This window comes from Harpegnathos saltator, unplaced genomic scaffold (assembly GCF_003227715.2).
Source record: "Harpegnathos saltator strain DR-91 unplaced genomic scaffold, Hsal_v8.6 scaffold364, whole genome shotgun sequence".
Taxonomy (NCBI): Eukaryota; Metazoa; Arthropoda; class Insecta; order Hymenoptera; family Formicidae; genus Harpegnathos; species Harpegnathos saltator.
In genome coordinates this window covers 194,450-207,091 of record NW_020230166.1, presented here as the reverse complement: position 1 = coordinate 207,091, position 12,642 = coordinate 194,450, and the positions used below count along the sequence as shown (strand labels likewise).

The 12,642-nt window shown below is 53.5% G+C and overlaps 2 protein-coding genes across 2 annotated transcripts; one reads left to right on the top strand and one right to left on the bottom strand.

Annotated features, from left to right (window-relative positions):
* Positions 1 to 421: 421 nt before the first annotated feature.
* Positions 422 to 781, bottom strand: LOC112588983 (uncharacterized). Its single transcript, XM_025300441.1, has one exon. The coding sequence runs from the start codon at positions 779 to 781 to the stop codon at positions 422 to 424; it is 360 nt and encodes a 119-aa protein (XP_025156226.1).
* Positions 782 to 4,428: 3,647 nt separating this feature from the next.
* LOC112588982 (uncharacterized) lies at positions 4,429 to 11,441 on the top strand. Its single transcript, XM_025300440.1, has 4 exons — positions 4,429 to 6,724; positions 7,110 to 8,765; positions 9,027 to 9,714; positions 11,393 to 11,441. The coding sequence occupies exons 1-4, from the start codon at positions 4,429 to 4,431 to the stop codon at positions 11,439 to 11,441; spliced, it is 4,689 nt and encodes a 1,562-aa protein (XP_025156225.1).
* Positions 11,442 to 12,642: the final 1,201 nt, after the last annotated feature.

The window sequence follows — 12,642 nt, the reverse complement described above, 5'->3', positions numbered from 1 at the left end:
TAAAAAATTGTCTTCAATCTATTTTCTTTCTACTATACCGTTTTCTTTTTTCTTCGAAGGATCTATGCAAAGGGTTTCGCTTACGTTTCTTCCCTTTTATATTCGCGTCTCTTTTCAGCATCCAGCAAAAATCAACCATCAAGACTTCATCCCATCTACCCTGTTATCGTTGTTCCATCACTTTCATATCTTTATGAAACCGTTCTCCTTGTTCTTCGCTGTAGTCTTCAACATTTTCGGGAAACCTATCCAGATGTGAATGGAGGAAGTGTAATTTTAAATTCATCAAACATCCCAACTTTTGGAAGTTTTTTACCATCTTAGCCACAATTTTTTTGTAGTCGGGACTTTTATTGTTACCTAGGAAATTCGTCGCTACTGCTTTGAAACTTTCCCAAGCTTCCTTTTCAATGTCGGTCATTTAAGTGACGAAATTCGTGTCCTTGAATAACGTTCGAATTTGGGGTCCATCAAATACACCTTCTTTCAATTTAGCATCAGAAATAGATGGGAATTTTCGCCCTATATACGTAAAGCTTTTGCCGTCCGTATCTAAGGCTTTGACGAATTGCTTCATCAGACCAAGCTTGATGTGAAGGGGTGGAAGGAGAATTTTCTGGGGATTAACCACACTTTCGTTGATGATCTTGTGAGAACCAGGTTCAAAGGATACTCTCTCAGGCCAATGTTGTTTGCTATAATGGTTGGCTCGATCTCTGCTGTTCCACAGGCATAGGAAGCATGGCTCTCTCGTGAAACCTGATTGTTGTCCTAGTATCATAGTTATAATTTTGAGATCACCACAGATTTGCCATTTGTGACTTGCGTGCTTCACTTTATCTAGGAGCATTTTTACATTGTTATACTCCTCTTTGATCGCTGTTGAGTGAGCTATCGGAATGGGAGCGTAGGAATTTGTATTGTGTAGTAAAACTCCTTTTATGCTGCGTTTCGATGAATCGATGAAAAGTTTCCAGTCTTCATCTCTATACGCATTTTTTTTCAAGTGATCCATCAAACCTCTTACGTCAATGCAATATACCAAAGAGGTCTCTTTATCTTTTGTGAAGTATTTTCGGAATTCTTCATCTCTATTGCGATAAAATGAGACTTTTGTGTTCGGCTTCAAGAAGTTTCTTTTTTTAAGAAATGAAGCAGCAAATTCCCGTACCATCTTTTGGTAATCCTAGATCTCGAATGAAATCATTTAGTTCCAACTGCGACATTAAAACTGGAACTTTCGATTTGGTGTTATACGCAACATAATCATCTTCTCCGTCGTCATTGTCATCAGTATCATCAGTATCTTCTTCAGGTTGGTCACCAGTGTCACTACTATCTTCTTCAGGTTGGTTGTCGACTTCCATTACATCATCTTTTTCAACGGTAGTATCAGTGCTACGTGCTTTTGGATGTATTTCAGTTGGCTTTATTACTGTAGACACATTAATGTATGAAATGGTACTCTTTTTTTTCGTGGTGATCCCTCTAACGTTATTCATGCAAAAGTAACAGTCTTTTATATGGGGTGGTTTCTTCCATATAGTTGGTGTAGAATATCTACGATATTTTTGGTTTTTTGAATTTTTAGAACGATACAACATCAGTCTGCAGGAATTACAGATAATATGAGGAACCCAATTTGTCTCTTGGTGTAGTAATTTACGACTGAAACAGTTTTCATAAAGCCTTTTCACTTCTTCATTTATTTCTTTTCGCAAACAGCTTAGTTCATATTTACTGCAAATATAACAGAATGTATCTGAACTTTTATGGCAGTCGTGTGATTGTGAAATGCCCAAAGTCTTTTTTCTTGTAGCATGAGACTCTTCATCAGCCAAGTTATCTATTGATGAAGAGCTACGATTGCATGATGCCGACGTCAGAGGGCCCGCTTTCCCACCCTGACCAGACGCCGATACTGAGGTTCCTAACCCCTGCATCGTAACAACACTTTTTACGTGTGCCTGCCATGACGGCATGAACGCCGTGTACCCAGGGACTCAGCCAGTATGGATCCGTTGCCCACCGTCACCACGTGCCCTGGTTACAGACACAGGCGAAAAATGCTAACAAGGAGGGATACAAACCACCAAAAATATCGCAGATAAAAAATTACACTTCCTCAATTCACATCTGGATAGGCTTCCCGAAAATATTGGAGACTACAGCGAAGAACAAGGAGAACGGTTTCATAAAGATATGAAAGTGATGGAACAACGATATCAGGGTAGATGGGATGAAGTCATGATGGCTGATTTTTGCTGTATGCTGAAAAGAGAAACGAATATAAAGGAAGAAATGTAAGCGAAACCCTTTGCATAGATCCTTCGAAGAAAAAAGAACACGGTATAGTAGAAAGAAAATAGATTGAAGACAATTTTTTAATTAATTTGATATGAATGACAAGTTAGATTTCATTTGAACATGAAAAAGAATATAAATTGTGACCCCGAGTTCATAAACTGCGACGCGAGAAACATTTAAAACGTCATGCTCATATATATACATATTTTCAGTACATGTACTTATTTTAATTGCAAAATGAGCAATTTTGAGGAATCAGAGGTATTTTTTTAAAGTAAGATGCAATGGTCATGAGGTTGGGGATACAAGTAAGTTTCACAAAACCGTAAAATTCAACTCGAATACCCCGAAAACGTACAGGAATGTGCTGACCATACGGACGGTCATGTCAACTTCAACCGAGAAAGGTTAGGTTAGGTTATATTTTTTGTAGCTTAAGGCTTCGCAGACAATGGTTTTTGTGTCAAAATTGGCCTGCCCGGCAGTAGAGTACAATCGGATCGGTTGGGTTACGTGAAACGAGGTTAGGTTAGATTAGGTTTGGTTAGGTTAGGTTAGGTCAGGTCAGGTTAATTGTCCTCCCCGTGGGTGCCACCTTGACGTGGTGGGGAGGCTTGAAGGTCCCGATGATGTACAGAGCTGTGCCGGCGGGGGTTTCGGCCCCTGGCAGGTTCTACCAAGCCGGAGTGGTCTGTACGAAGGGACTGGACCAAGAGCACCCGACCGGGCTGAGTGACCAGCCTGGTCCACGACCAGCACGGTCACAGAGCGGGTGGGAGGAGATCATCATCCCTGAAGGCATTGCACGCCGGTGCTCCGGCAGCCGACAGGGATGACCTCCTCCACACTCGCTCCAGGAAGGGGACCTCTCTCTCCGAGGCATTGCACGCCGGTGTTAGCCGGCAGCCGAAGAGAGAGAACCCTTTCCTCCCGCCTCGGTTGGACCGTTACGGTTAGACCGGGGCGGAGGGACGTACCCGCATCCAGGGCTCCACCCCATGGGGATCCTCCTCCCCCGTGGTGCCTGAGATGCGGAGGGGTACTCCGGGCCGCTCGGACGTTTCCGAGGTCGGGGTCGGGGTACGCTGCCGCGTCCTGAGAGATCCCACCCTCCTAGGCATTGCACGCCGGTGCTCCGGCAGCCGAAGAGGGGAGGATCTCTCTCCCTCGCTCGTCCCAGCCACGGCTGGGCGAACGAAGGATCCCACACCCGGGTCTGCACACCGTGCGGGACTATTCCCACGGTACCTGGGGGGTGGAGGGGATGTCCCGGGCCGCTCGGACTTATTCCGAGGTCTGGGTCGGGGCACCCTAGGGTGACGAGGGGAGAGGACCCCACCTTCTTCGAAGGTGGACTCCCCGACTTCCCTCACCCGTTCGGCCTCGGCCGGACGGACAGAGGAACCCACACCCGGGTCTGCACACCGCGGGGCTTGCCTCACGGTACCCGGGGGGTGGAGGGGTGTCTCGGGCCGCTCGGACGTATTCCGAGGTCTGGGTCGAGACACCCTCATGCGCCGATCAGAGGACTCATTCCCGGAGGCATTGCACGCCGGTGCTCCGGCAGCCGAAGGGAACGCGATCCTCTCCCTCATCCGTCCTGGCCACGGCCAGGCGGAGAGAGGTACCCACACCCGGGTCTGCACACCGCGAGGGTTTGGAACCCCTCGCGGTACCCGGGGGGTGGAGGGGTGCTCCGGGCCGCTCGGACGTATTCCGAGGCGGGGTCGGAGCCCCTGTGTGCTGTGCCCGAGGGAATGCGATCGCATCACCCTAAAGCGGACCCTCGGGCGGCGCGAGCACGCTGGCTGCCATGGGGGAGACGTTCCCGGTGGGGTGCGACACCGGTGAACTATCTCCTTCCATGGGGCCCCCCGCGTGGCGGCGCTCTGCACGGTGCCCACATTGTCGGAGGTGTGGGACCCCCGAAAGCGGTCTGGCCACCAGAGATGGTGGTCAGGGCGCGTGTAGGGGGCGGGAGGCCTGTGCCGACGATGTTATATTCCGTCGGCCCGTGCCATATGGTGCTCCTCCGGGGGAACTCGGAGGCTCCCCCTTGCCGGGGGGATGCGGGCATGCCCGGGCACCGGAGCCGTGCAGAGTGGTGGGTTTTAAACCACAATGACAGATTTCAATTCCTCTTCATACGAATCATCGGACACGGAACAAAATAAGACGACCCAGGCAAGGACAATGGACATGAGAAGCCGAACTGGCAAAGGCCAGACAACGGCAAGGAGGGAGGGGCTTCGGAGCGCGAAGTCCCTAGTGACTAAGAAGGCGGAGGAGATCGAGGACAGCGACCGATCTAGATCGCCTCTTAAGGTCGATGATTCGACGCCGTTCGCCACCTCCAAAGAGGAGGACTCGGACGATGGCGTGAAGACTGCCCACAAGAAGAAGGAAGGGAGGTGGGAAATCCCGAGGGACGAGGAGGGAAATACCGACGAAGAACGCCTCGTGGAGAAGGCCATCAGAAGCAGGGGCAGGCCGGAGACGACAGGGGGTTACCGGCTCAAAAAAGAATTCCTGGCCAGGAAACAGGTTATCCTGGAACAGAGAAGGGAGGAATTCCTGCTGAAGGGCATGGAAAACCCATGTGAAGAGTTCCAGGATTGTACTTCCAATAGGAAGTACAAGGCCGAAATAAAGAGACTCACTGAACATCTTGAGGAGGCCCCCTTCCGGGACGTCACGGCGACGATACTTGAAGCGTCGACAAAGGTGCTAGGATTCTCGCAGAAATCTAAAAGCTTAAAGGGCACCCATGTTAAGGTGCTCAGAGACGCCGCAGCTGCCATAACTGCAGGAGCCAACATAATGGCAATGCAAATGGCGCAAGATAGATGCGGGAGCAACATGGATCTCATAGAGGAACTACGGACGGAGAACGCGAATCTCAAGACGTCGCTGACAGAGGTGAGGAAGGAGCTGGAGGAGGTCAAACAGATGCTCCGAGGTATAAGGGAGGCACCACTGCATGAAGCAGTGGTATCCTCCCCGCCCTCGAAACAACCGGGAAGTGCGGGTCGGGGTATAAAGGAGGCACCGCAACAAATGGCGGGTGCTTCCTCGCCCCTGATCCGCACAGAAGGGATAGGAAGGGCGATCACGCCACCTATGGTCGATATGGAGGAGGAGGAGGAAGTCTTGACTGGAGTCATTGAGATTCAAAAGGGACTGATTCCAACGGTGAAGAGAAACCCGGTGAGGGAAGCCAGGGTCGCGAATAGACTAGCAGGTCCCAAGATCAGGGAAATTGTCCCCCTGAAAACCAAAGTTAGGGTGGAAAAGAGGGTAGAAGTAGTAAAAGGAGAAGAGAAGGGACTGGGAGAGGAGGTGTCGAGAATAGTGTTCCAGGCCCTGAACGAGTGGAAGGCACAGGAGGCTCCCAAACAGGGGGCCTGGAAAAACAAAGGAAAAGGAGAGGTGAAAGAAACTAGGGATCAAGGAAGGGCACAAAACAAGGAAAACTATAATAAAGAGTACCCTCAGCTTCCACCTACGAGAAAGGGACTACAAACACAATATAGCAGGGAGGAGGCACCTAAACCACAGGAAATGTGGACGAAAGTGGTGGGCAGGAGAGAAAAGAAGAGGGAGAAAGAAGAGCAGAGGAGGAAAGAAATCGTAAAAAAGGTGGTAATTCCCGAAAAGAAAGAGGGGAAGAAGAACAAGAGGAGAGTCCCCAACACGGCGGCGGTGACAATAACAGCAGAAAAGGGACAATATAAGGACCTGTTGGCAGAAGCGAAAAGGAAGATAGATTTAGATGGGATTGGTATCAATAAGATAAAGACTAGAGTGGGGGCCACCGGAGCACTCGTGATCGAGATACCAGGCGAAGAAAGAAGCAAGCAGGCGGATATACTGGCGGACAGACTTAAGGAGGTCTTGACCGATAGGGCGAGAATAAGTAGGCCGCAGAAAATGGGAGAGCTTAGACTGAAAGGGTTGGAGATATCCACTACGGGGAGCGAGGCGGCGGAGGCAGTGGCTAAGGCAGGGGGATGTGAAGTAGGAGAGGTGAAGACCGGGAGTATGAAAATAGCCTGGAATAATTACCGGACACTGTGGATGCAGTGCCCCCTTGCGGCGGCCAAGAGGGTTGCAGAGATAGGCAGTGTTAGGATCGGATGGACGCAGACAAAGGCAGAGCTACTGCAGGCAAGGGCCCTGCAATGTTACAGGTGCCTAGAAAAAGGGCACGTGCAAACAAACTGCAAAAGCAACATTGATAGGCGGGCAAACTGCTATAGATGCGGAGAACCCGGTCACTTGGCTCGGGAGTGTAACTCGAGAGCCAGGTGCCAACTTTGCGCAGAGGTCGGCGTTAAGGCAGACCACAGAATGGGGGGACCATCTTGCCGTCCCCCCAAGAGGAGGAAGAATGTCCCTGGGGATGCAGTGGAAGGGGGTATGGCGACCGCACCGCCGCCACGAGACCCTCCTGCATCCCCAGAGGAGAGAAGAGAAGCAACCGAGGAAGGAAAAGAGGCGGAGGGAGGGGCAAACCGAAAGATGGAACCCCAACCTCCACTTCCTCAAAGAAGGAGAGGAGCCTCTCTCTCTCTTCCGCCTCCCCCTCAGCCCCCCACTGATGATGGGGGGATGGAGGTAGAGGAGAAGAGAGGAGAGAAAAGAGCTAGGCAAAACGAGGACACCGACGGCGAACAGCCGGGAGAGAAGGTGGTCGTAATAACTGAAGAAGAAAATGGACAATAGACTAATCCAAGGGAACCTGCACCGCGCCCGTCAAGCGCTCCCATTGTTCGAGCATACTATGACGGAGCGCGGTGCAGGCTTGGGCATAGCGGCAGAGCCCCACCATGTCCCCAGGAACCGCAGATGGTTCGGGGACGAGTTGGGCTCTGTCGCTATTGTGTGGAAGGCGAGCAGTTGCTCACCCCCTGCCGAGTATTTGGACCGAGGCAGGGGGTTTGTCGTGGCCAGGTGGGGAGCCATCATCGTGGTCGGGGTGTACCTCCCCCCAACAAAGAGCCTGGACTTTCCTAGTTTCAAGTCCAGGCTCCGAGATATGGGGAGGGCCGTTAGACGGTACCTCCCCGGACCTGTCATCATCGCCGGGGACTTCAATGCGAAGTCGGAATTGTGGGGATCCCGGGATGGTGACAGGAGGGGGGAGGAGGTGGAAGATTGGGCCGCGGGCCTTGATCTGCACCCGCTGAACGTGGGACGCGAATCGACGTTCGTAGGGTCGCGGGGAGAATCGATCATCGATCTCACGTGGGCTTCCCCCGCGGCCCGGAAGCGGGTGCGGAGTTGGAGGGTGGCGGACGAGCTCGAAGCTCTTTCCGATCATCTCTTGATAGAGATGGAGCTGTCCGTCACCCCCGAGGGCCTGCGGTCCAAGCAACCCCGAATGCAACCCCGACCGGGGAGATGGTCCCTTAACAAACTGGACAGGGAGGCATTGGACATCTCCCTAGAGGCTGCCACCTGGCCACGGCAGGAAGAGGGGCGGGACCTCGACTCTGAGGTTATGGCAATTATGGAAGTCATCGCGCATGCGTGCGACGAAGCCATGCCCAGAGTCAGGTCCTGCCCCAAAAGGTCCGCCTGGTGGTGGACCGACGCCATAGCCGATCTCCGGCACAAGTCGGTCCACCTCAGGCGGGCCTTTAGGAGGGTCCGTAATGACCCTCACTCGGACCCCGAGGCTGTTCTGGCTGCCCGGAGGGAGTTTTGCCTAGCGGCAGCATCCCTCAGAGACGCGATTGGGGCAGCCAGAGGAAAAGGGTGGGACACCCTCCTCCTCTCGCTGGACGCGGATCCGTGGGGGCGTCCATACAAAATGGTAATGAACAAGCTGAAACCATGGACGCCCCCGCTAACGGAGACGCTCGACCCCCGGTTCTTGGAGCGGGTCATGGGGACCCTCTTCCCGGTCAGGGAAGGGGACCCCATGGGCCCGTACGTTGCACCCACCCCTGAACAACAAGGGGTGGTACCGGGGGTCACCGAGGAGGAGATGGCCGGGGCCATCAAAAGGGTCAAAAGCCGGAAGGCGCCAGGACCCGATGGAATCCCCGGCCGCGTCCTTACCCTGGCCTCGGGGTACCTAGGCGGAAGGCTCGCGAGGATATTCTCGCCAGCCCTGAGGGAACGGAGGGTCCCCCCAGTCTGGGGGAGGGCCAATGTGGTCCTCCTCCGTAAAGAGGGCAAACCGGAGGACACCCCCTCCGCATACCGGCCCATATGTCTCCTGGACGAGGCGGGCAAGCTCTTCGAGCGTGTCATAGCTGCCCGTCTCGTGGAGCATATGTCCCGGGAAGGTCCGAACCTTGACGACGGCCAATATGGCTTCCGGGAGGGACGTTCAACCGTAGACGCGATTCGGCGTCTGCGGTCCCTCTCGGAGGCCATCGTGCAGGAGGGCGGGGTGGCGGTGGCGGTGTCATTAGACATCGCCAACGCATTCAACACCCTGCCCTGGGGTAGGGTGGTGGAGGCCATGGAAGGCCACTTCCAATTCCCACCCTACCTCGTGGCCGTCGTCAGGGATTACTTCCGGGGTCGGCGTCTAGCCTGGAGAGACGCCGACGGCAAGGTATGCGAGAGGGGCATGAGTTGCGGGGTTCCACAGGGGTCCGTTTTGGGCCCCCTCCTGTGGAACCTCGGTTACGACTCTGTCCTCCAAACTGCCCTCCCCCCCGGCTGTAGCATCATCTGCTACGCCGATGATACGCTCATCATAGCCGGGGGGAGAGACTGGGGGGAGGCCGTGAGAACGGCCAACCTCGCGGTGGCATGCGTCGTGCGCTCCATTCGCGGACTGGGTCTGGTGGTGGCGGAGAGAAAAACGGAGGCAATATTCCTCCATGGTAGGAGGATGAAGCCACCCCAGGCCCAGATCAGAGTGGGAAGGGTCAGGGTCCCAATAGAGGCCCAGATGAGATATCTGGGCCTCACCCTGGACGGCACCTGGTGCTTCAAGGAACACTTCAATCGCCTGGTCCCCCGGTTGAGGGCTGTCTCCAACGGAGTCAGCAGGCTCATGCCGAGAACCGGGGGACCCGATGGGAAGGCGCGTCGCCTCCACGCTGGGGTACTCAACTCGGTGGCCCTTTACGGGGCACCGATATGGGCGGAAGCCCTGGCCGTCAGTCGCCCGATACAGGCAACCCTGCGCAGGGTGCAAAGGGCGCTGGCGGTCAGGGTGGCCCGATGCTACCGAACAGTATCCCACGTGGCGGCGACGGTCCTGGCGAGCATGCCCCCCTTGGAGCTCATGGCCCTATCGTACAATCGAATGTACGATAGGAAGCGTGAGCTCCTACGTATGGGGGGGGCGGAAGAACCGCTCGCCAGGACAATCAGAAGGATGAAGCACCAGACTCGACAGGTCCTCCTTCAGAGATGGCAGCGACTCCTGGCTAATGCCAGGTATGGAAGGAGGACTGTCGAGGCCGTCCGGCCCTTCCTGCCAGAGTGGGTAGGAAGGGCCCACGGGACCCTGACCTTTAGGATGGCACAGGTGCTCACCGGGCATGGATGCTTCGGTGAGTACCTGTGCCGGATAGGCAAGGAGCGCACGGCGACATGCCACCACTGCGGACACGACCATGACTCCGCGCAACACACACTCCAGGACTGCCCCGCCTGGAGTGCCGAGCGCGGAGTCATGGTCAGGGCCTTGGGCCAGGACCTCTCACTCCCGAGGATAGTTGGGGCGGTCCTCGGGAGTGAGAAGAGATGGGATGCGTTCTCCTCCTTCTGCGACTCGGTAATGACGCAGAAGGAGGAGGCGGAAGAAACGCGGAGAGAGGCAGAGGGTAGAGGAAGGAAGCGGCGGCGGCGCGAGAGACACCGCCAGTGGAGGGCGGGGAGAAGCAGGAGTAGGGAGGGGGATGTTGATTCCTCGGAGGAGGATGAGCTCAGGAGGATGGTGGGCCAACCACCACCTCCTCCACCTCCTCCCCCCCTCCCCCTCCTGCTCCCCCCCAGGCACCAGCAGCGAGACGGGGTACCTGCAGGGGGCACGGTGCCCCCCGTGGAAACCGGAGAGGAGTCGGAGACGGAAGGGTGGCGGTGGTGGTTTTGCGCCGCCTCACCCCTCTAATGGTGGCGGCAGCCATGCTGACCGCCCCTCCAGCAGCAGGGGTGACTGCGGCGCCGCCACCGCCGCCACCCCCCGCTGTCCCACCAAGGGCAGCGACGACGGGAGAAGGTAGCGGGTGGAGGGCCCGGCTCAGGCCTAGGCCCTACACCCGCAGACCGCCGACTCCCACAAGAACGGGAGTCGGATGAAAATGAGGGGGGGAGAGGGCATCGATGATAACGAATCATCGAAACAAATGCCCCTCCCCCCCTTAATCGCAAGTCCGACAGACCAGTCGGACATGCGGGAGGGGGGTCGCTAGGACCCCCCGCCCCATTCCTCCGCGGAGGTGGGGAGAGCCCGGCGGCTAGGGGAGTAGATCTCCCTGCAACCGCCGGGCGGGAGGGTGGGGTACCGGGCGGGGACTCCCGGTGCCCCAACCAGCCCTCCCAAGGTAGGGTGGCTGGCTGATACGGTGGGTCAGTCAGCCACACAACGTGTTTTTGGCGGCGCCTCGTCTGGTCGGGAACGGTGGTGAAGCGGGCCTCGGCCGGCTTCCCCCCCCTCCTGACCGAAGAGACGAGGCGTGAGGGGTGGGAAAGGGGAACGGCGGTCGAAGCGGGCCCTCGGGCCGGCTTCCCCCTTCCCCTGGGGGAGCGGCGGTCGAAGCGGACCCTCGGGTCGGCTTCCCCCCTCCCCCACCCCGCCCCTCAGGGACAGAAGGTGTAACATCTGGACTCGGGGCCCCGATCAGCAGTTACACGGCACCGGGGCCCCGAACCAAGTCCCTTCGCAGCGCCACCCGGGGAGGTTTTAGCCGGTAGGAGTCCGGCATAACCCTGGCCCTTCCCCGAGGGTCAGGGTATCCATGATGGATTTCCTCCTCGTCAAAAAAAAAAAAAAAAAAAAAAAAAAGGTCAGGTTAATTGTAAGTTTATGGCTCTGTAGACATTGGTTTTTAGGTTAAAATTTGCCTGTCAGGCAGTATATCACAATTTTCTCGCATTTTTCTGTAATTTTTAGGTGTTTTTGGAGGTTAAGGTTGAACCAAGACCCGTTGGGCCAATTTTGATAGCGGATTTAGATTCAGCGCGTCAAAATACGTAGGAATACACATGTCTCGTCCCCAGATCAAGACACTTTCTTTTGTGTGGCTGTGTAATTAACAAAATTCAACAGGTTATACTATAAAAACAAACACTTACGTAAAAATATTATTATATTATTATAAAGTTTGCATTTATTTTTGACGGAGATCACCATTTTCTCGCGGTTTCCGTTAAGCAACAATATGCACGTTATCTATTCGTAAAATTAAATAGTAAAGTCGTAATTGAAATGTGATAATAAAACTAATTTCTTTTTTTACTAGACTAAATTTATTTTTGCTACGAAAAGAAAAATGTAACGTTGGAATATTTTTTACAAAACAAATAACATTTCATTTAATTTTTAATTTAAATTTATTAGCATAGATTATTCTGTCATATACTTTAATAACAAATCATTTTTAAAAGATGTATATATTGGCTAAGAGTGGATTTCTATTAACTTTTAGTCTCTCATTATAATTCTTTCTTCTTTATTTGTGCATTAATACTAAATATTCTTTATATACATATACACTATATATGTGTCATTTATTTATATATATATTGTCTTGTAATTAATATATTTAATCATGCCGTAAGAACACGAGAAGAGAGGAAGAGCGAGCAAGTGCGCGAGAGAGAGAAAGAGCGAGGTATAGGAGTAGCGAGAAAAATCTCGCGGCTCACGCAATCAATAAGCTAGACGAGCGGGAAAGAAACAAATAATATGTCGACGCTTGTCTAGTCTCCCATGTGCTACCTCGCGTGCGTGAAAAATAATTCCTCGCTTCGCACGTTCCCTTGACACGAGACGCTACCGCGTCTTTTGATATCTCTGGAGCGTGAAAGATGGAAGAAAAGCGGAGAGATGTTCGCTTAGCGATAAGATCGCCGCTACCTCGCCTCGTGTTTACTGCCGCGCGCCGCTCAGTAGTGAGACAAAGACGGAACGATTGTCTGTCATCTGTCTTTTTCTAATCTACTATCCATTGCATGGAAGTAGTACGGACACGAACCTAGGCGCATTTTACTTTTATCACCGTGAAAGTGCGCCTAGCGGACGTAGTTTAGGCGCAATTTGGTCGGATGGCATATCTAAAATGCACCTAGCCGTATCCTCCGAAATACGGCCGGTGGCCGCTTTCATTCTTCTCTCTGGTTATGGAATTACCATTCATAAAA

What these genes read in the sequence shown, in the direction of transcription:
- LOC112588983 (XM_025300441.1), bottom strand. Translation starts at nt 781, where the DNA reads ATGATACTAGGACAACAATCAGGTTTCACGAGAGAGCCATGCTTCCTA.
- LOC112588982 (XM_025300440.1), top strand. Translation starts at nt 4,429, where the DNA reads ATGACAGATTTCAATTCCTCTTCATACGAATCATCGGACACGGAACAA. An exon ending in ATTCAACACCCTGCCCTGGG is followed by an intron (nt 8,766 to 9,026) that starts GTAGGGTGGTGG and finishes CGCTCATCATAG; the next exon opens with CCGGGGGGAGAGACTGGGGG. An exon ending in CGACTCCTGGCTAATGCCAG is followed by an intron (nt 9,715 to 11,392) that starts GTATGGAAGGAG and finishes TGTAATTTTTAG; the next exon opens with GTGTTTTTGGAGGTTAAGGT.